Source organism: Diospyros lotus, chromosome 12 (genome assembly GCF_014633365.1).
Source record: "Diospyros lotus cultivar Yz01 chromosome 12, ASM1463336v1, whole genome shotgun sequence".
Taxonomy (NCBI): domain Eukaryota; kingdom Viridiplantae; phylum Streptophyta; class Magnoliopsida; order Ericales; family Ebenaceae; genus Diospyros; species Diospyros lotus.
In genome coordinates this window covers 34,982,005-35,004,554 of record NC_068349.1, presented here as the reverse complement: position 1 = coordinate 35,004,554, position 22,550 = coordinate 34,982,005, and the positions used below count along the sequence as shown (strand labels likewise).

General features: G+C 38.0%; 1 protein-coding gene across 1 annotated transcript in view; it reads right to left on the bottom strand.

Annotated features, from left to right (window-relative positions):
• LOC127787630 (uncharacterized) overlaps positions 1–22,550 on the bottom strand; it is a 41,296-nt gene that overhangs the window by 2,121 nt on the left and 16,625 nt on the right. Inside the window, exon 3 of the mRNA XM_052315690.1 lies at positions 4,495–4,674. Within this exon, the coding sequence (XP_052171650.1) occupies positions 4,495–4,674 (180 nt within the window). The remainder of the gene's footprint in view (positions 1–4,494; positions 4,675–22,550) is intronic.

The window sequence follows — 22,550 nt, the reverse complement described above, 5'->3', positions numbered from 1 at the left end:
TCTCTCTTATGTGGAGATGGCGATGAAGCCGAATACGGGGCTCGACTTTGGCGATGGATGGCGACGAAAAGGAAGGGGACGAAGCCGGCTCGAATGGGAGAGGAACTAAAGAAATCGAGGTGGACAGAAGTGAATGTATTGTGTGTGCGGTGATTGAATTGCCTAGAAATGGAAAACAAGCCTTCCCTTAGGAAAATCATTTCCCGCAAAAGCTAGAAAAGAGCATCACGTGACTGAAAATAGGAACTTAATTTCCCTAGAAAATAAGTGTAATCAAACATTGCCAAAGTTAGAACTTGGATGGAAAATACTCATTTTCCATAGAAAATGAGTGCAATCAAACAGACCCTAAATTCTATTCGTTGCCATATTTTTCCACTTTTTAATATACTTAAAATAGTTTTGAACAAAAATTTAATTTTACCTTTTATTTTATTCAATGTTCAACTACCCACATTACTGATTATGCAACCACTTACCATCGTACTTTTTTTCTCACCAGCCAAATTCTATAATTCATTTCTTATTATTTTATGCTTGTCATTATAAAGTTATTTTCTCCTCACCATATCAGATAGGTCACTCATTCCTATTGTTTCATGTCCACCATTACTTAGTTATTTTCTCTCAACCAATCGAAGTTAGCCATAAATTACTATAATCAAATGTTGACGATAATGTGAGTAGAGTTTGATGAGGAAGATAACAACTACTCAAAAAAACACCACAAATCATTTGATAGACAAGTAAACGAGTTTTGAGAGTTATAGTAATATCTGTATGTATGTATTAGTGTCTATTGTAAGAGGTCGAAAAGTTAGATTCAAAAAACTTCAAGATTCCTGAACCCCAAGATTCGGCGAAGCTGGGCTTCCCCGAATCCTAGGGTTTGAGGAAATTCCCAACTTCGTTGAACCTTGGGGTTCAGGAAACATGGTATTTCTCGAACCCTAAGAATTTTTTTGTATATTAAATAAAATTTATGAAAAAAAATATGCATTTATTTTTTTTAGAAATTAAATTATTCAAGTCCAATACTTAGATAAAAAAATTAAGTATAAAAAAATATGTTAATATAAATATAAAATATGTTAATATAATGCATAAAATATGTTATATTAAAAAAATATGTTAATATAATTGTATAAAATATAAAAAAAATAAAAATAAAAGATGTGTTCCCTGAACCCGTGAGTTTGGGGAACTATGGATTTCTCGAACCCGTGGGTTCGGGACGAGTTCGGGAAATCCATAGTTAGATAAAAATAATTAAGTAAAAAAAATATGTATTTGTTTTTTTAGAAATTAAATTATTCGAATCCAATACTTAAATAAAAAAATTAATTATAAAAAAATATGTTAATATAAAATATAAAATATGTTATATTAAAAAATATGTCAATATAATTGCATAAAATATAAAATATAAAAAAAATAAAAGATATGATCCCTGAACCCGTGAGTTCGGGGAACTATGGATTCGTGGGTTCGGGAAATCCATAATTAAATTAAAAAAGTTAAGTAAAAAAATATGTATTTATTTTTTTAAATTAAATTATTCAAGTGAAATACTCAAATAAAAAAATTAAGTATAAAAAAATATGTTAATTAGCACTATTTAATTAAAAATTGGGTTTGCCAAATATTTGTATAAAAAATAAAATATAAAAAAATTAAAGATATAAGGTTCGGGAACCATGAATTTTTTCACCGTGCGTTGAAACCTCCGAACGTAGACCTGTTGCAAAATCGAAAATCCAAATTCATTACCTGAAAATTTCGATAAGACGAGGTAACTCCTGTAAGAACCCATATTTTTATGAGGTTACCATGTAATTTAAGTAAGTTTAGAATACCAAAAATTGGCTTGATAACAGTTATAAGTACCGAATCAACTGTAGGGAGTGCCCTGGAGCCGAAATATCTAAAGAAAATAATACAGAATTGATGAGCATTTTGAGGCATGATTTATGGTATCGGAAGAAATTGGACTAGGAACGATTTTCGGTACAACTAAAATACAGCTATGATTTGGGCTGAAAAACAGAATTATCGCAGAAGACTTTCGAAAGGTTAACGGAATCCCAAGGAGGTTCATATTTAATATGTAGAACAACCATTCCGTGGTTTCAGGAAGAAACAAAAGGATTTATGGCCAAAATGAAGATTCAGGCCTAAGTGTAATTTCTTGAATTTGCTCGAGGGAGGTCGAAATGAAATTTTTTTGGAATCTTAGAGGATGAAATGAAGATTTCTAAGATTGAGGGACTCAATGGAAGTTATAGAAAGCTCATGGGCTTCATGGAAAGGCCAAAACTTGGAAGCAGCCATGGTCGACCAAGCTTCTAGCCACTCTTCCTATCACCGAATTCGGTGGTGGAAGACTTGAGGTAAAGGTCCAAGGGACCCTTAAGCTTGGCCTAGGGTGATCAATGGCCGATCAAAGTGATCATTTTGGACAAAAATTGATCGAAAGAAACTAGAAAAATTAGCCACTGTAAATTGATTTTGGAGCCATTTTTCGGTGGATTTTGATAGATCTAAGTCACGAGAGAGCCTTAGTGACCTTGGTTGAAGCAAGAGTTGTCATTTTGGGGCTCGAATTTGTGTATAAATAGAGATCCAAAGTGGCCGAAAATTTCAAAATTTTAAGCTTCAAATTGACATAGTTTTTGAATAAATTGATGGACCAAACCATAGGGTTTTTGTTGCCCATGAGGTGAGAATCATTTCTGAAAATTTTGAGAAATTTTTGAATTCATTTGAGGGATGATAGGAGTTTTGCCGGAAAAATCGAATCTTACCGAACTCGAACTAAGTTTTGCTCAAAGAGAGGTATTCGGGGTGTTGTTTCAAACTTAAATTTGTCCAGAGTGATCAACTCAAGGTGGAATATTTTTTGGTATAGGAAGTTTTATTTTCTGATGTGCCAGCACCGGAGAAGACGACTAGAGATAATTTTTATTGTTTTTAAATATTTAAAATAAAGGAAAATAGAGTAAAAATAGAAATAAGAGGGATAAAATTATGAAAAACTAGAAATGCAGGAAAAATGAATAGTTACTTTTATGATTTTTTATTTGAGAAATTTTATGAGGAAATAATTATTTTAAATTTTTTAAAGAAAAATTAATTAGAAAAAAATAGTAAGAGGTTATGGAAAAATCTCCGAATATTTACAGAGATTAAAAATGTATTTTAGGAATTTTAATGAATAAAAATTGAATAAATTACTTTATTAGGTATTTATTTTGAATTTTGGAAGAATTTATGACTATAAAAAATAGAGAAAAATAAGAAAAAGTCTGAAAAAAATTATATTATTGATTTTCCTTGAAAATGATTGGCTAGAAAGTGATTTGGCCAAGGATCTTGACGATTTGCGTCATTTTTGAGGTTGCACACAAATCGAGACAAGTCGAATTTCTGTTTTAAGGTAAGTGGTTCGACCCAAAATCTAATTTTATGTAAATTATTTTGTTATGTCTTGATGTGAGCATGTCATGTAGATTGCATTTACATGTATTGATGATGAAATATGCATATGAGTATGATGAGATTCATGGTCATACGTTGCATAGGTTTGGGATTGGGTACTAGCGCCGTTGCTTTGCTAAGGGTGCACCCATACACTTTGGTCTAGCAGGGAGATTATAAAAATAGCGGGTAATCTTAAGGTGCAGTCGACCCAAACAGAGAGTTACGATGTTATGTGCATTGCATACATACATGAGCATTAAATATTTTGTTCTCTTACTTAGATGATTCATCATCTAACTTGGGTTTTGCCCCTGGAATATTCAAACATTCCAGATGGAGATTGTAGCAGAAACAAGGATGAATGAGGTATGAAATGACACTTAGCAAAGTGCATGATGAGTTGTATGATGAGTTGAATGTATATTATGTAGTAGCCAATGTATTTAAGTTCTGCTACTTTGAATTCTGAACGTTTTGAGAAATGATGATGTATAACCTTAATTATGGTTAATGAGGATATAAGAATTGATTTATGATTAATGTTAAGATGTTAGGTTCGATTCTACCTTCTGCATTTGATGTTTTTGATAATTCTCTTTCAAGATAGATGTATGAAAATTTTGAAATGGATATGAGAAATGATATGGTTTGACAATAATTTTTAAGAAAAAAAATTATTATCCCAAAATTGTCCTAAGTTATAACACGCTTGAGAAAATGGGATGTTACAACTCCGGCGACAAACAAACAGCAGGCGACATAGTAGAGAAGGTGATGTGTGGGTTGTGACTGTGTGCGAGGTATGAGATATGTGAGAGAGGGTAATTTTGGAATATAAGTGGCTGCGAGAAGTAATAAAAGTGGTTGTTAAGAGTAATTATATATATATATTTTATGGCTGCGAAGAGCAAAAACTTGGCTGCAAATAGAATTTCCCAAAACAAAATGATGAACAGTATGAAATCATTAATCATGCATAAAAATTGATAAGATAAAAAAAGAAAATGTGTATACCTTCTCCAAAAATAATCTTATCTCCACAAGGCTCCGAACAACACTATGTCCCTCAACTGACAAACCTTTTGCCTTGCGAAGCAAATAATATACAAGAAACTGGCAATAGTTAAGCAGCAGTAAATGCTTAGCCTCAAGATAACTTATTCCATCTGCAGTTGGAAAATGAATTGCCTTCACCTAATGGACAAGGCATATAATATTAAATTAACAAGATAATGAGTCAAATGGTTTCTCTACTATTGTAAGAGGTGGAAAGAAGAATGAACAAATGGAAGTGATATCACATCTATAAAGGAAAACCCTAACTAATATAAACCATGTAACTCTTTAGATATTGGAGTTATTAGGCATGTCAAACGAGCCGAGCCAGCCAGGCCTGGGCCTGTTGTTTAGCCTTGTTTAGCGAGTTGGGTCAGCCTAGCTCGCTAGTGGAATGGGCCGCACATAGACCCAACCCGTTAACCAAACCAAGGATCTGACTCAGCCCATGAGCCCACCTAGAGTAGGTCAAGCTAAGCCAAGTAAGCCCGTTGGGCTCTTAGACCGAGTTGGGCCCGAGCTCGCAAGCCTTAATGCGTTAAGCCCCTCGGAAGCCCACCAAGATAGCCCATTTTTAAAATAGTTTGAAGCTAATTCTAAAAAATATATTTACTTAATTAATATCTAAGATATAAAAATATTTTTAAAAACACAAATTCTACTTGTAAAATAAAAATCTAGAACATCAAATGTTAAAAGTCTAAATTGAAACTTTTAAAAGTTTCCAATTCCATTTTAAAAGTAGTATTAAATTTTATAAATATTTAAAAAGTTATAAAATTACTTCATATTTTGAATTTGAACTCCAATAGCTGTGTATGAAATATATATTTAGAATTTTTTTTAAGGTGATTATGGCTTTTTTTGTATGAGATATAAATTTTCTTGTAAAAAGTGTAAAATTGTGTGAGATAAAAATTATTTGAGATTTATTGATCGTCATTGTGAATTTGTGCCATTGTCTACATAATTTTGAAGTATCATAGTTATTAAATTAAATATAAAAAATTCATTACAGTTTTCAATTCTGTTTTCTATTTTTGTTAATTGTGATTGAATCGGGTGAGGGTGTGTTGTGTATTTGGCTCTGATTAGAGTGATCCTAGTGCTCCTAATTGTAATAGTATTAATTCTATTATAGATTGAATGGTATATTTATATTGGACTAATGCTACCATTTCTGTATCAATATTTTCCAAGTGATTATGTTGACAAATATTCATCATCACCACCCTAAATCTTAATCCCACCAAGTAGAGTCCGCCGCCATTTGGATTATAATTCTCCAATCATCTTTATCCATGGCTATATCTTTTACAAGGTTATTATATCACGCCATGCCTAAAAGTTTCACACCAAATTTTGTTAGTCTTCACCACCTCTTTTATTACAAGCTTCTTCTATTGCAACTCGCATCCATTCTCACATAGATTCATCTATTGGTTTTCTTTCTCATATGTTCAAACCATCTTAAGTGCATCATGCATCTTATCTTCAAGAAATCTCACATTACTCCAACCTTATTACTAATAATCTCATTTTTTTTAATTTTGTCCTTTTGTAGGACTGCACATCTATCATACTAACCTTATAAATGTAACATTTAATTATGTTCATTAACATTACTGAGGGCAATTTTTGGTAGCAACAATAAGGTTGCTCCTTCGTGACTAAAAGGTTACAGGCTCAAGTTATGGAAATTACATCTTGGAAAAATAAAAGTAAAGGAAAGATCACATACAAATATGACACTCCTCATCCTCATAAAGTGGGGAGCTTTCTACACTAGTGTCACGACCCTAGGGTTTGGCTAGGGTTTAGAAAGGAATTTGGAAGAATTTGAGAGAGAAATAGAGATAAATTTGAGGGAGAGACAAAACTGAACAGAGGTAGTTGAGGGAGAAGAGAAGAAGGAACGAGAGAGAGTTAGGAGAATTAGGAGAGAGAACATAATTATAATTCATTCATCAACAAAACATCCATCCTCCTACAAGTAGCCTTTTATAGGCATCAACTAACAACTAATCTGAAAGCATATTCTAGACTAACAACACCCATGTGCACTTCAACAAAATTAATAGCATCTCCTAACGAACATTTGTAACTAGTTACGATACTGCCCCCTACTTCCCCTTGGGTTGTGACAATCCCCCCTCCTTGAAAGATTTCTTATCCCCAAGAAATTGACAGCTGCTGACCTTGTTCTTCATCCTATTACAGTCTTCACAATCTGATTTCTTCTTTGCATTTCCTTGTTCTTTTCTTCTACATGCTTTGGCTTCTTTTTCTTTCTCCTCCTCAACTTTATCTGATGAATGAAAGAGGAAACAACATCTCTTTGTTCAGAAGGTATTTCGAACTCTCTTAAAGTAACTCATTTATTTTCTTCAGCTAAAATCAACACCAACTCCCCTGCATGTTCAACGGCTAAGAAATAGCCAACACTATCGGCTGCTTTGGTTTCCTTCGTGGTGCCTAAAAGACCAACAAAATCTTTTGCCACACTTTGACATTTTTTAACTTCTTTTTCCTCCTTCCCACTACCACTATTCTGTAGATCCTAAAAAATTAGCTATGTATTGTCATCAGGTAGTGGAGGAGTACCCTTTTCTTTAAGAGAAACAAACTTGAAGTTTGCAAAATCCCGAGTTGTTGTGATCATATCCTTTCTTGAGTTCTTAGCATCTTTGACTTCCTCATCTACCTTAGAAATCTCAGCTATCAGAGTATTGTTTACTTCCCGAATTTTCTCATCCATTGCAGGAAGTTCATCAACTTCTTGCTGAAAACTGAGCCCCAATTGCCTCTCTGATCCATAGTTAGCCCCTTAGCTGAGGTTGGGGCAAGTAAACTTCTCACTGTCAAACCATTTCGCTGATATGATTGATTGTTTCCCTTAGTCATTACCCCATTATTACCATAAGAATTATGCTTCAATTTATTGAATTCTTTGATAACATCAATTTTGGTCCTTTCTCCAAACCAGGTGCATAAGTCATTTACGAACTCTGGCTAGGTCCATTCCACCCTGCCTCTGCACTAATTTTGGAACCAAGCATCTGCAACATCATCCAAATAAGCTACAACCATGTTCACTTTCTCCCTTTCAGCTACTCGGTATTGGTAAAACACCCGTTCACATTGTCGAATCCACCATCGAGGTCTATTTCTTTCAAACTGGGGAATACCCATTTGTGGCCTTGGAGGATTGGAGTGGTTGTCTCCAATTCCTTCGGTTAGATTGTCTTCTTCTGCCTCCACCCTATCCCTTACTTCCATCTGATCGTTAGGCCACTGCTTCACCCTCGACGTTGTTAGGATTGGTGTCAATAAAGCCCGAGGAGTAAAGTCTATAGGGAGGCTGACATTAAGCTGTTGAGATTAAGCTGTTGAGCAAACTTGTTCAGGGCTGCACTCACTTGCTGGCTGATTTACTAGCTTAATCCAACAAATTCCTCTTGGAGCCCGTTAATGGCTCGATCCAAATTAGATGCATACTCTGATTGGCTCCGGTTGATCTATTTTTGAGCTTGTCGGATCCCCATCTCTAAGGTCTCCAAGCGATTTGTTACAATTAGGAGCATTAGGATCACTCTAGCCATAACTAATTACAACCACACACACACACACACACCCGAACGAATCCCAATAACAAAAATATAAATCAGTAATGAAAACAGTAATGGAAATAGGGTAAGAGACATGCAAGCCAAACAAGAGACATAACGATTTATCCAGGTTCAGATTGCAATTGTAATCCTACATCCAGCCTTTAGTTTCCCGAGAGCAATCCACTAAATCTTGAAGAAATCAGTACAAGAAACCCTCTCACACGAGTACAATACAACTGAGATTACAAAGTACTACTTCTCTACACTTTTCTCTCAATTCTCACAACACTCGATTTCAGAAAGTGAATGATGATTTCAACTACCCCTTTATGCCTCCTATTTATAGACAACAAGGGCGGAAAATACAAGGACCATTTAAATGACAACACAATCTCTAAAATACCCCTTATAATACTACATAAGTTAGACTCTCTCTTACTTAGTTAATTTCAGTCGCTTGATTCACCCGAGAGATCTCCTGATTTTTTCTAAATCTTCTAGGTTATACTCAATGCAAAACACAACAAATCTCCACTATTTTGCATAAGTAGTAGCCTAAACCCGATTCTAGCACTTGCTCTTCATCAAGACCTACAAAGAAACTGATCATTCACAAACACAAACTTGTAAAAGCCTTAAACAATGGTGTAATTTTGATATAGGGACTGTCTTAGTGAACATATTAGCTACATTTTCTTCACTTGCAACCTTAATCATATCTATTTCATTTCTTTCAAGTATTTCTCTTATAAAATGGTACCTTACACCAATGTGTTTAGTTCTCTCATGGTGGGCCTGGTTTTTGGCTAAGTGTATAGCACTTTGGCCATCACACTTTAGGATAGTCTTAACATTTTTCCCTAGTAGTTCACTTACTATTCCTTTCAACCATAGACCTTTTATAGCTTCTGTGACAACTATATACTCGGCCTTGATAGTTTAAGGTGCCACCACAGATTATAAATTTATTTTTCAACTAATGGTTGCATTCAATAGATTGAAAACATACCCTGTGGTTGACCTTTTTTTGGTCTAAATCTGCTGTATAGTCAACATCAGTGAACCCTAGAATGTTAGGCTCATATTCTACACTAGCTCCACCATAAACTAAAGCCATGTTCATATATCCTTTAAGGTATCTAAAGATCCACTTAACAACAACCTAATATTCTTTTCTCAAATTAGCCATAAACCTACTTGTAACACTCATAGCATGTGCTAAATCCGGCTTAGTGCACACCATGCAATAAGGCTTCCTACAACACTAGAATAGGGAATCTTGATCATTGCTCTAATTCCCTCTTCATCACTTGGTGATTACATATGAGATAATTTGAAATGCTGTGCAAAGGGAACACTAACTTCCTTTTCATCAAGCATATGGAATTTCCTAATCAATTTCTCTAGATAGGTCTTTTGGGATAGCTGATTCAACATTTTGTGCCTATTCCTTAATATTTCAATTCCTAAAATCTTTCTAGCCTCTCCTAACTCCTTCATTTCAAAAGCTAATTTTAATTTCAGCTTTAACTTTTGAATCTCCTCATCCAATTGACTTGCAATCAACACGTCATCAACAAAAAGGAGGAGATAAATTGAGATTTTAGCTGAAATATGTTTTACATAGACACACAACAATCGAAATCATTTCTCTTGAATCCTTGGTTGATCATGAATGTGTCAAACTTCCCATACCACTGCCTAGGGGATTGTTTAAGTCCATATAAGGACTTTTTCAACAAACACACTTGCTCTTTCTTACCCCTAATATCAAATCCTTTTGGTTGCTCCATTAGAATGTTCTATTCTAATTCACTATGTAGGAATGCAGTGGTCACATCTGTCTATTCTAGGCTTAAGTCTAAATGAGCAATCATAGCAAGCAAAATTCTAATAGATGTATGTCTCACTATTGGTGAGAATACCTCATTAAAATCCACCCTAAAAACTTGGGTAAATCATCTTTCTACTAACCTAGCTTTATACCTAGGTTTTTGATCCTTACCTGCCCCTTTTTGATTTTAAACAGCCATTTATAGCCTACCGCCCTCTTATCTAAGGGTTTATCAACCAAGATCCAAGTCTTATTTTTCTTAAGGGATTCCATTTCAAATTCCATGGCAGCAAGCCATTTCTTGGAATCTTTTGACCTAACAACCTCTTCATATGAGAGGCTCATCTCTAGCTATCTCCACAGCACTTGATAGTGCATAGGATACCAAATCCAAAAAAACATACCTTATAGGAGGTTTAACCACTCTTCTTTGCCTATCTCTTGCTACATTATACCTTCTTAGGCTAGGGTCACTGTCTAAACTAGAGGAACCATCACTGACACCTTGCTGCTCACTCCCTAAATTGGTGAAATTAGCATCATCACTGTGCTGGTCTGCTGCCTAATCCTCATACCTATCAATAGAGGCAGCTTCTTAGATTTCATCTTGCTGACAGCCTTAGATTTTCCCTTTATATCATCTATATTATCATCTTTTATGAAAGAATTCTCATTAAAGATTACATCCTTACTTACTATTGTTCTTGGCAATCTTGCTTCTAGGGTTCATACCTTATATCCCTTCACACATGTTGGGTAACAAATGAATATGCACCTTTTGGCTCTAGGCTCCAATTTGCCTTCCTTAACATGTGCATAAGCAACACATCCAAATACCCTTAGGTGATCAAAGCTTGGCTTATGGCCATTCCTCATTTCATAGGGTGATTTAAACCCTATTGCAGCCGAATGTGACTTATTAATTACATATGCAGCTGTTGAAACAACTTCTCCCCAAAATAACTTTGACAACCTAACATGGATTAACATGCATCTCACCCTGTCAAGTAGGGTTCTATTTATTCTCTCAGCTAGGCCATTCTATTTTGGGTTTTTAGGGACTATTAGGTGCCTAAGGATGCCATTTTCTTTACACATTAGGGAAGAATCCTTATTACAAAACTCAATGCCATTATCCGTCCTAATTACCTTGATTTTCATACCTTTTTGATTCTCCATCATGATTTTCCAGGTTCTAAAAGTCTCAAAAGTGTGATCTTTTGACTTTAAAACATAGACCAAACCATCCTACAATAATCATCTATGATTGAAAGAAAGTATCTTGCCCTCCATGTGAGTGAATAGGGCCCTACAAATTTGAATGAATATACTCTAAGGGGGCTTTAGAGGTGTGGTTTGCTTTCTTAGGGAATTTTACCTTTATAGACTTACCAAAAATGCAAGATTCACGTTGATATAATTTTGTTACACTTTCAGCACCTAGGATTCCTTGTTTGGATAGTTCTCTAAGACCTTGCTCACTTATGCGAGCCATTCTATAATGCCACAATTTTGTATGTTCATAGGTTCTATTTTCACTTATTGCTGCCTCACCACATAATGTGGATGCTTGTAGCATGTAAATACCATTGTGTAGGACAACTTTCATGCAAATAAGTGATCCCTTAGCTACCCTTAGAACTCTCTCATCCCCTCTATAGGAATATTCACTTTTATCCAATTCTCCTAGGGAAATCAAGTTCATTTTTGTTGATTATAGGACCGATTAAACACACAATAAACCCCACTTCTCACAACCAATTCACAATCAATAGAACAGAAACAGATATCAGAGAAAATCAAACCAATAATAGAAAATAAAAAAGGCAAGAAACTTGTCCTGGTTTAGGCATAAAATGCCTCATATCTAGACTACAGAAGCTTGACAGAATCCACTAGAAAGCTGTAATACCCAGTATTTAATATCAAAGGTATTTCTGAAAGTTATGGGGTCAAAATGGAGTTTATCAAAGTTTTAGGCCAATGTATAAATTCTAAAACTTGAACGAAAGGAAAGCGACCAAACCAAGATCAAACTTGGAGGGTAAATGTAATACCCCGAGAGCCCAGAGAAGTTAGTATATATCGAGGATAGTGTAAGAAAGGAAACAACACTAGCTGGATACCTTTTGGGCTGAATGTTGGCAAAGAACTCCCAAGTTAAGCGTGCTTGACTTGGGGTAATCCAGGGATGGGTGACCCCCCTGGGAAGTTCGTGTAGGCCCATCAGGGTAAGTTGTTCAGGTCCTTCCTATCGTTCGAACGGGATGTTACAAATGGTATCAGAGCCGACCCCCGAGCCTCTGAGCGCGGTGGTGGGGCAAACCTCAGCGAGGAGGCTGAGTCCCGAGGGGGGCGTGAGGCCCCTATGGGGGGTGCGTGTAGGCACCTTAGGCGAATCCCACATCAGCCATGCAAGGGGGGAGAGATCTGGGACCGGTTGTAAGGTCGCATGACGAGGACGTCATGTACTTAAGGGGGGGAGAATGTAATACCCCGAGAGCCCAGAGAAGTTAGTATATATCGAGGATAGTGCAAGAAAGGAAACAACACCAGCTGGATACCTTTTGGGCTGAATATTGGCAAAGAACTCCCAAGTTAAGCGTGCTTGACCTGGGGTAATCCAGGGATGGGTGACCCCCCTGGGAAGTTCGTGTAGGCCCATCAGGGTAAGTTGTTCCGGTCCTTCCTATCGTTCGAACGGGATGTTACAGTAAAAATGTTTAAAGAGTCATGGAATGTCAAAAACAAGAGATTTGCAAAGGTTTTGGGTCAAAATTACCTGATTAGGGGCATTCAGGTCAAAGTACAGAATTTAAAATTAGTGGATGGTGGTCAAAATGAGGGTTTTTCTAGACTTTCAAGGGTGTGTTGATACATTCTAAACTCGTGGGGTCTAAAGGAATAAGTGAAAAGTTTAGGGTTTGAGAGATAGGGGTAAAAGCATGAAATATAAAAAACTGAGTGGTGAAAGTGCGATTATCGAAAGTTAGGTGTGAAACCTGCAAATCACCAGCCAACTTTGTGGTGGCCGTCGTCGGAACTACCAAAGGGCATCAGAATGATCCCTAGGCCACAATGGTTTAATTGAACCTAGCCATTGGCCGAGATCTACGGTGTGTCGATAGGAATTGATTTTTAAAGAAAATCTGAATTTGGCTAGAAATTTTGAAGCAATTTGGTCACCATTTAGCTTGATTTCAAGGCTTGTAATGATCATATTCGAGGCTTAGGAGGTAGGAAAGCTTGTGAATGGTAAAAAATTTGGTCGAAATCGGGTATAAATAGGGGTCGAATGGCTAAGGGTTTCAAAACAAATCGAAGTAGATTGGTCGTGTTTTAGTAAGAATCGAGCATTGGGAATAAGGGGCTTTTGTTCCTCGAGTGCTAGGGAGTGTTTATGGAGAATTTGGGAGTATTTGGTATAGGTTTCAAGGGGTTTTGGGAGTTGGCCGGAAAATCGGGCCTCTTTGGAGCCGAGACCTGCAACCGTTCGTTTGCGGCTTTTTCGGTGACATTTTCGGCCATCAAAGGGTACCCCTAGGACTGACTTGAGGAGAGCTACAAGGAGGTAGGATCATATCAAGCATCGGAGCAAGGACACAGTTGCCGTTGCCGAAGAAGACAACCGGAGTAGACGACTGCACGTGGGCTTCACTCGCCGAGGCTGGGGGTGGCGCGTGAGGTGCTATTTTCTTCCAAAATTAATTTTAGTATTTTTGGAAAAATATTTTAAGATTTTTTGTGTAAAAATATTTGGTGAAATTGCATGATAGATAATTATTTTTGAATTTCGAAGGAAAAGAATTTATGGAAAAATAGATAAAAATATGAAAAATAAAGGAAAATATAGAAGAAATAGAAATGTTGATTTCCATAGATACGATGATGCATAGGAGATGATTTGACTGTTAGAGGAAACGATTGCATGATTTTCGAGGTGTGACGCATTTTTCGAGGAAAAATTTGATTTTTCCTGAATTAAGGTGAGTGGTTAGATTCTAGTCTTACCCATTATCTTGAAAATGGTTTAGTGTGTGTATAGTCGGTTCAAGTGAGTAGGTCTACCCTCCCGAGCTTAGGATTGCATGTGTTTGGACCAGTTCCAATGAGCAGTTATACCCTCCAGAACTTGAGATATATCGTATATGCGTTTTACTTACATATTTGTGGCATCGTATGCATATTGATCATGTTGAATATTTCATCAATTGTTTTACTTATGAAAACTCGGTGCATGGTACATGTTTTTCTCATATCATCGAGGTGTTGATTTTGTGTCATTGTTATCGAGATGGGGTCTTTTTGAGAATGGGGCAAGGTTAATCCCAGTGATCGAGTGACATGGTAGGGCACTCGGGGATTGAGTATGTAGCGGTAAGGTCAACTCTAAAGGTGTGTGGAATGGATTTTCCACGGGAGGTTGAGTATGCTAGGGAGATTTCTCAAGTTAGATGTGTTGCATGTGGTATTTGTCTATATATGCCATGTTCATGTGTTATTCATGCATTCAGTAAATTGTATCATACCATCACTTAGATGTTTTATCATCTAATTTGGGTTATGCCCCTGGAACATTCAACCTTCCAGCTAGGGACTGCTACAAGGGCAAGGACGTGGCCAGTTGAGGGCCAACGGAGTTTAGTGTGATAGATATTGCATCATTTTGGGGTGATGGTTTTTATTTTGATATATGTATGGACGGGCACATGATAGCGTTATTATCATTTTGTAGCATTGTAATACGTATCTTGTTATGTATGAACCCCGTGGTAGGCCACGGTATTTGATGTTATGATATTGTTTTTCACTGCGTAATTTTATTACTCATTTAGTTGAAGACTATGGATTTGGTTAACTAAACGGGCAAGATTGGGGTTTCCGGGATTTCATCTGCGTGTGTAGATTGTTCTTGAAATCACCGCGGATGCCGGTCATCGTATGTGTTGGACATGTTTTTCTGCACGTGACGATTGTTCTTGAAGCATCGCGCGTGATGGACTTGGAAAAAAAAATCCCCAGGAATTCACTTATAATGGCACGCCTTGCGAGGCCAGGTGTTACAAAAGCAATAGGATACAACACTCTTTCTCGCACACACTTGGCTATGAACAGTACCCTTCCTTCCTGAGAATACAAGGACCGAGCGAAGCTCTCTGTTAATTCGCTCCAGAAACCGTGCAAGAGAATAAAAAAGAATGACATAATGAACGCTTATTCCGAGAACCTATCCACCTCTATTTATAAGAGATAGATGCGATTACAACAGGGACTTAAATGCAATTAAAGAAATAACAGGGACTACCTGTACTAACCATGTGAAGTTAGTTTCATTACATATTAAACTCATAAAATATAAAAGACAAGATTATTTCTAACTACATTTGAAACCTTCTCCCGATAATTTGAATGATAACTAATGCAAATCCTAACATTTTTCTCCACCATTTGCATAGTTGAGCCTTCAATCTTTAATCTTCCAAGTTCTACTTCTGCTTCCTTTCTGTCATCTTCTGGCTTTCCTCTAAGCTTAATTGCTTAGACTTTCTCAAGCTATGTTGAGTAGCTTCATGCAGTGTTTCACCTTGGTTGCTGGAACTACCTTGGTGAACATGTTCGTTGCATTGTCTTCTCTTACCACATTTTCCAGCTTCAGCTCCCTTTTGTCAAGAATCTCCCTGATAAAATGCAATCGCACATCAATGTGTTTTGTGTGTTCATGGTATGCATGATTTCTTGCTAGGTGAATTTGCACTTTGACTGTTACATTTTAGGGTTGTATCTATCTCGCTTCCCAGCAATTCTCCTAGAAACCCCTTTAACCACATAACATCCTTTATTGCCTCTACTATGGCAATATATTCTGCCTCAATGGTTAATAAGGCTACAACATGTTGTAAACTTTCCTTCCAACTCGCTTTGGCATCCCAAACCTTAAAGACATAACCTGTGGTTGATCTTCTCCTATCCTTTTCCGCTGTATAGTCTGCATCGAAATATCCTAGGATTTTAGCTTCTATTTCCTTTTCTGCTCCACCATAAACCAAACCAATGCCTAATGACCCTCTTAGGTACTTGAACATCCACCTAACAACACTCCAATGAGCCTTTCTTGGGTTTGCCATAAACTGGCAAACCACACTCATGGCATGAGCAAAGACCTGGTCGAGTACATACCATGTTGTACATCAAGCTTCCTACAACACTTGAATATGGGACATTACTCATTTTTGTCTTATCTTCCTCATTTGTTGGAGATTGACTTGTTGATAGCTTAAAATGTTGAGCAAACGGTGTGCTTGGTGTGACACCCCGCCTTCCAGGGCATTAATATATGCTAGGATTTTTTTCTTTTTATACATCAAACATAAACCGACAATAAATCCTCAACATAACTTTTATTTAATAACACTCCCAACCATAGAAAACGGAATGATACACGTTAAACATAAGCGGAAGTAAGATCAGAACCTGTAAGAAATCTCGAAAACATAACATATGTGGGTACATACATATCGTTCACCCATCATAACATTACCACCAATATAAAAATCTAAACAATACACCCGAATAAAATAGATGGTCCTAGTCCCACATGAGACCCACAAAATTTCCATCACGATCATGCCTCGATCACTTCCTTGCCCTTCCGGCCGCTTGCCTTGCCTAGAACGTGAAATATTCCAGGGACATAATCCAATATCAGAAGATGAAATCTTCTAAGTGAGGGTTAGATAAGCATGAATGATTGAATGAGTGATGCATGGACACTTATAAACAGATACCCTTAATGTAACTTCTCAAACCAACCAGCCCGACATGGAATCCTAGGCAGAATCCCGAACCTCTGCAGAATAAGCCTAACGTTGTTCCATTAATTGCCCTAGGGGAATTTCAGCTACACTCTTAGGGTAACATCTCACCCATGCATGCCAACTTTGACATTCGCACCAAATGGTTCACCTCACTTCCCAAAGCGCCCTAGGTAAGATATTTATTTAAATAATCAATAAAGATTATTTTTCCTCAATTTTCTTGCCTTTTTCTCCATCTTTCTTCAATTTTTCCTTACTAATATTCCAAAATAAATACCTACACCTATTTTTCTCCAAATATTTTTACATGGAAAATCATAAAATAATTTTCTAAACATTTTAAAAAAAATTCAGAAAATAACAAGGCTGCACGCGCCGGTCATCTTCTCCGGCGAGCCCCTTACCGAAAAAATACAAATTTTATACCAAATGAAAGCCCATGCTTAATCGATCACAATGGTACCTGAATGGGCTCGAAAGGAGGCCGGAAAGTGGCTCAACGAAGGCCTTAAAGTCTCGGCCAGGCGGTCCACCTAGGGTTCCGGTGAGGCTTCGATTCTCCTTCGATTCTGCTCCATTGCTCACCAAATGCTCCAGATATGGCCTTCGACCTATGGGCAACAAAAGCCTTCTATCCTTGCCTCTCAATTTGTTCAAAAATGCCCTTGATTTGAAGCTCCAACTTCTAAAAATTTTAGCTTGTTCATGCTCTATTTATAGGCAATGTTGAACCCCGATTTGCCTTTAGCCGTCTTACCCACTGCCTTAGGCGTTCATACCTTCCCTAGATCGACCTTGAGGCGGCCTCGAGTGACCAAAAAACTGAGTTGCAGGTGCCGACATCGGGATCAGCTTTTCTTGGTCGAATTTCTTAAAAATTCGGCCACCTTGACGCGCAATGACGACTCATGAGTGCTCCTTGGTCTCCCTCGACCACTACCCGTGCGATCCCCGTGCTTGAAATGGCCAGTCAGAGGCCGTGCGTTCCATAGTCGGAATCCATGGCTATGGAGTTTTCGAAATTGTAGTTTTACCTCATCAGATTCGGTTTTCCCTTTTTGGCCCCTTTTTCTCATACCCCTGGACTTTTGATTATTTCCATTGAGTCCCTTAAGCTCCAATCTTACGATTTCCTTTTTGCAACTTTTGGAAAAAATATCGTTTTGACCCCCCTCGGGCAAGTTTGGAAAATTGTACTTAGGCTTGATTCTCTGTTTTGGCTTTAAATCTACTCGTTTCTTCTTGAAACTTATGAAAGGTTGTTCTACTCGAAAAACCAAAGCTTCTCGAGGCTTCCGTTATCATTTAAAGAGTCTCCTATGAGAATTCAGTTTTGCGGCCCAAATGACAGTTGCATTTTTTTGCTGTACCAAAAATCGTTCCTGATTCCATTTCTTTCGGTCCTAAAAATCATGCCTCGATATGCTCATTAGAGGTGTTCCTATTTCCTCAATCATTTAAGCCTTAGGGTACTCCCTTCGACTGATTCGGGAAGTTTTTCGGGCTTTTTAGATACCAAATTTTCCCGAATTTTTATTTTTCCTTTAAAATAATAACCCAACGGTTTTGGGTATTACATTCTCTCCCCCTTAAAGAAATTTTGTCCTCCAAATTTTTGGCATTTTACCTACTAAATCATCAATATCAACTCGTAATAACGACCTTTCTCTCTTAGTCATGCACTATCGTTAATCATTTCATAAACACATCAATTGCATTACTTAAACAAATAATGCCTATCGAGTATATTAGGTTTTTGTTCAGAATATCCCGTTGTAACTCTCTACCGTTGGCCACATACATAAAAAATGTCGATAGTACCACAAATACTAATGTACTATTCGCAATCATCTCTTTATTTCACAACATTTTTTATAACATTACCTTGAAAACCACAAAAATTTGCTACTTTCATTCTATTTCCTCGAACAACAAGGGATATTTTTCCCTAATCGCATCCTCAAGCTCCCACGTAGCTTCTTTCTCAGTATGATTTCTCCACTGAATATTTATCAACAGGATGACTTTATTCCTCAGAGCTTGGTCGCGCCGATCTAAGATTCGCTCGGGCGACTCTGGATAAGTCAGATCGTCTCTTAGCTCGATTACTTCCACTCGAATTTCCTGTGTTGGATCCTGTATATGCTTCCAAAGCTGAGACACATGGAAGACATCATGGATGTTGGATAGGCTAATAGGAAGTTCTAGACGGTAAACCAACGGTCTAGCTCGTTCTTTGACTGGATAAGGTCCAATAAATCGGGGTCTTAACTTACCTTTCTTCTTTCCCTGCATTGCCAAATGCTGAGGCGATACCTTTAGTTACACACGATCTCCTACCTCAAATTCTAAGTCTCGCCTCCTTTTGTCCGCAAAGACTTTTGACGACTTTGTACGGTTCGGATTCTCTCTTGGATCTTTTGAATCTTTTCTGTAGTTTGCTGAACCAGCTCTGGTCCCAATATTTGTCTTTCTCCTACCTCCGTCCAACAGATAGATGATCGACATTTTCTTTCATATAGAGCCTCATAGGGTTCCATTCCTATACTGCTGTGGTAATTATTGTTGTAAGCGAACTATACTAAGGGCAGATGCTCTTCCCAATTACCCTCAAAATCTAAGGCACATGACCTTAGCATATCTTCTAACATTTGAATGGTCCGCTTAGACTATCCATCGATCGGCGGTTGATAAGCCGTATTGAGATTTAACTGCGTCCCCATGCATTCTTGCAACCTTCCCCAAAATCTTGAGGTAAACCTTGGATCTCGATCGAAGACTATGCTTGCTGGCGTGCCATGAAGTTTAATTATCTCTCCAATATACTGTTATGCAAACTTTCATACTGGCCTATCCATCCGTGTAGGTAAGAAGTGTGATGACTTCGTTAGCCTATCTACGACGACCCAAATTGCATCGTTGCCTTTCTAACCCCTGGGAAACCCTGTCATAAAATCCATCGTGACATGTTCCCATTTCCACTCTGAAATATCTAAGGGTCTCATGGGTCCAGCTGGTCTCTGGTGCTCGATCTTTACCCTCTGGCACGTATCGCACTACGCCACCTTCCTTGCTACACTTATTTTCATTCCCGACCACCAATAGAGCTCTTGGAGATCTCTATACATCTTCGTGGCCCCTAGGTGTACTGTGTAATGAGTTATGTGGGCTTCATTTGAAACTCTTTGCCTTAAGTCTTTCAAGTTTGGCACGTAAATCCTTCCCCGAAACCTCAGTATGCCATCATGCATTTCAAAATCAGATCTCTTAGGCTGGCCATGCTCGTCCACCCATAGACACATCCGTTTATCATCCACATATGCCTCTCGTATTTCGTTCACCAAATCCAGCTGAACTATCATGCTAGCGATAAGGATAGACGATTCCTTGGGCACTACACTCATCGTTAATGGCTAAAAGCCTCTAACATTTTCCACTCACAAGCCATCATTCCGGCCATAGAGATAGGCACATTCCTACTCAGTGCATCAACCACCACATTGGCACGCCCTGAGTGATATCGTATGGTACAGTCGTAGTCCTTCAGAAACTCCATCCACTGTCGCTGCCTAAGGTTCAACTCATTTTGCAAGAACGCGTACTTCAGGCTCTTGTGGTCTGTGAACACCTCAAAGGTTTCACCACACAAGTAATGTCTCCATAGCTTCAGAGCATATATCACGGCCGCAAATTCCAGATCATGCGTCGGGTAGTTTATTTCGTGCCTCTTTAGTTATCGCAATCCATATGTGATCACTTGGTCGTGTTGCATCAACACGCAACCTAGACCTATCTTAGAGGCATCCGTATACACAACAAATCCTCCTGGCCCACCTGGAATTGCTAGAACAGGTGCTAAGGTTAATCTGTCTTCAAGTTCTTGGAAACTTTCCTCACACTTAGCAGTTCATTCGAACTTAACATCCTTTCGAATGAGCTTTGTTATGTATGTAGCTATCTTTGAAAATCCCTCCACGAATCTTCGATAGTAACCTGTCAATCCTAAAAAACTTCTTACTTCAGTCACGTTCGTTGGCTACTTCCATCCCTGAACAGCCTCAATTTTTGCTGGATCTACCGAGATTCCTTCGGCAGAGATTACGTGTCCAAGAAACGCGACTTGGGGTAGCCAGAACTCGCATTTTGAGAACTTGGCATACAACTGGTGTTTCTTGAGAGTTCCTAGCACCACTCTTAAGTGTTCTTCATGATCGCTCTCATTTGAGGAATATATCAATATATTGTCTATAAACACTATTACAAACTAATTTAAATAGGGTCTGAACACCCTGTTTATGAGATCCATAAACGCCGCTAGAGCATTCGTTAACCCAAATGGCATCGTGAAATACTCAAAATGGCCATACCTTGACCGAAAAACTATTTTTGAAATATCTTCAGGCTTGATCCTCAATTGGTAGTATCCAGACCTTAAGTCAATCTTTGAAAATATCTTTGCTCCCTGTAATTGATCGAACAACTCATCGATCCTCGGAAGTGGATACTTATTCTTTATCGTAGCTTTATTCAACTGACGGTAGTCAATACACATCCTCAAACTTCCATCTTTCTTTTTTACAAATAGCACTGGCGCACCCCATGGCGACGTGCTTGGCCTAATGAATCCTTTATCGGTCAATTCCTGCAGCTGACTCCTTAGTTCCCTCATTTCTTCCGGAGCCATTAGATATGGAGGAATTGATATCGGTTTGATTCCTGGCACTAGTTCAACTGAGAACTCGATCTCTCAAGGTGGTGGTAGTCCTGGTAGATCTTTTGGAAACATATCCTCATACTCTCGTACTATCCGCACCTCCTTGAGCATCGATACTTCTTTCTCTTCCAAATGAGCATAGGCTATGCATCCATGAGCTCCTTGGCTTATCAATTTTTCTACCTTCCCTGCCAAAATCATTTTTCTATTCCCGGGGTTACCCTGCCCTCGAAATTTAACCCATTCCCCTTCGGTTTCCTTATGGTCATTACTTTCCTTCGACAATCTATGCTGGCGTCGTATCTGGACAAGAAATCAATTCCTAAGATTATGTCGAAGTCATACACTTCTAGCAAAATTAGATTAACTTGAAATTTAGTAAAACTTAACCTAATTTTGTATCCTTCTATCATTTTTGAGGACCTTGCACTTTTACCCATGGGCGTCGAAATTATTATCGGAGATTCCATAGGCTTAGTCTCTACCCCTAAACTCCCAGCCAAAGCATAAGACATGAATGAATGCGTTAACCCAGGGTCTATCAATGCATGAACATGGGTATCCAATATAAAGAGCGTACCTTGTACGACTACCAGATCTGTCCCTACATCTTCCTTAGTGAGGTTGTAGACACGTCCCTAACGAGTCCCACGAGCCTCTCTTGCTTTTTCAGCTGGCCCATCTGCTTATCCGATTCTTGGCCTCTTCGGATAGCTATTTGAATAGTGCCCTGATTGATTGCACTGGAAACACACCACCTTTGATAGGTCTTTCACTTGAGGTGTTTCCATTCTCTTGCGGCAATCCCTACTTATGTGCCCTTGCTTTCCGTAAGAGTAGTAGATAGATGTTCCTACTAAGCATTTCCTCCCCAAATGGCTCTTTTTGCATTTGTAGCATTGCTTATTGCCCTGGGGATTCTTATTTCCCAATTTTTGATTTGAGTCCCCTTTTGCTTCTCCAGACCTAATCTACTTCACTTGCAGAAGGTTCCTCTCCATCGTCAAAGCTTTACTTAAAGCTTCCTCGTATGATTCAAT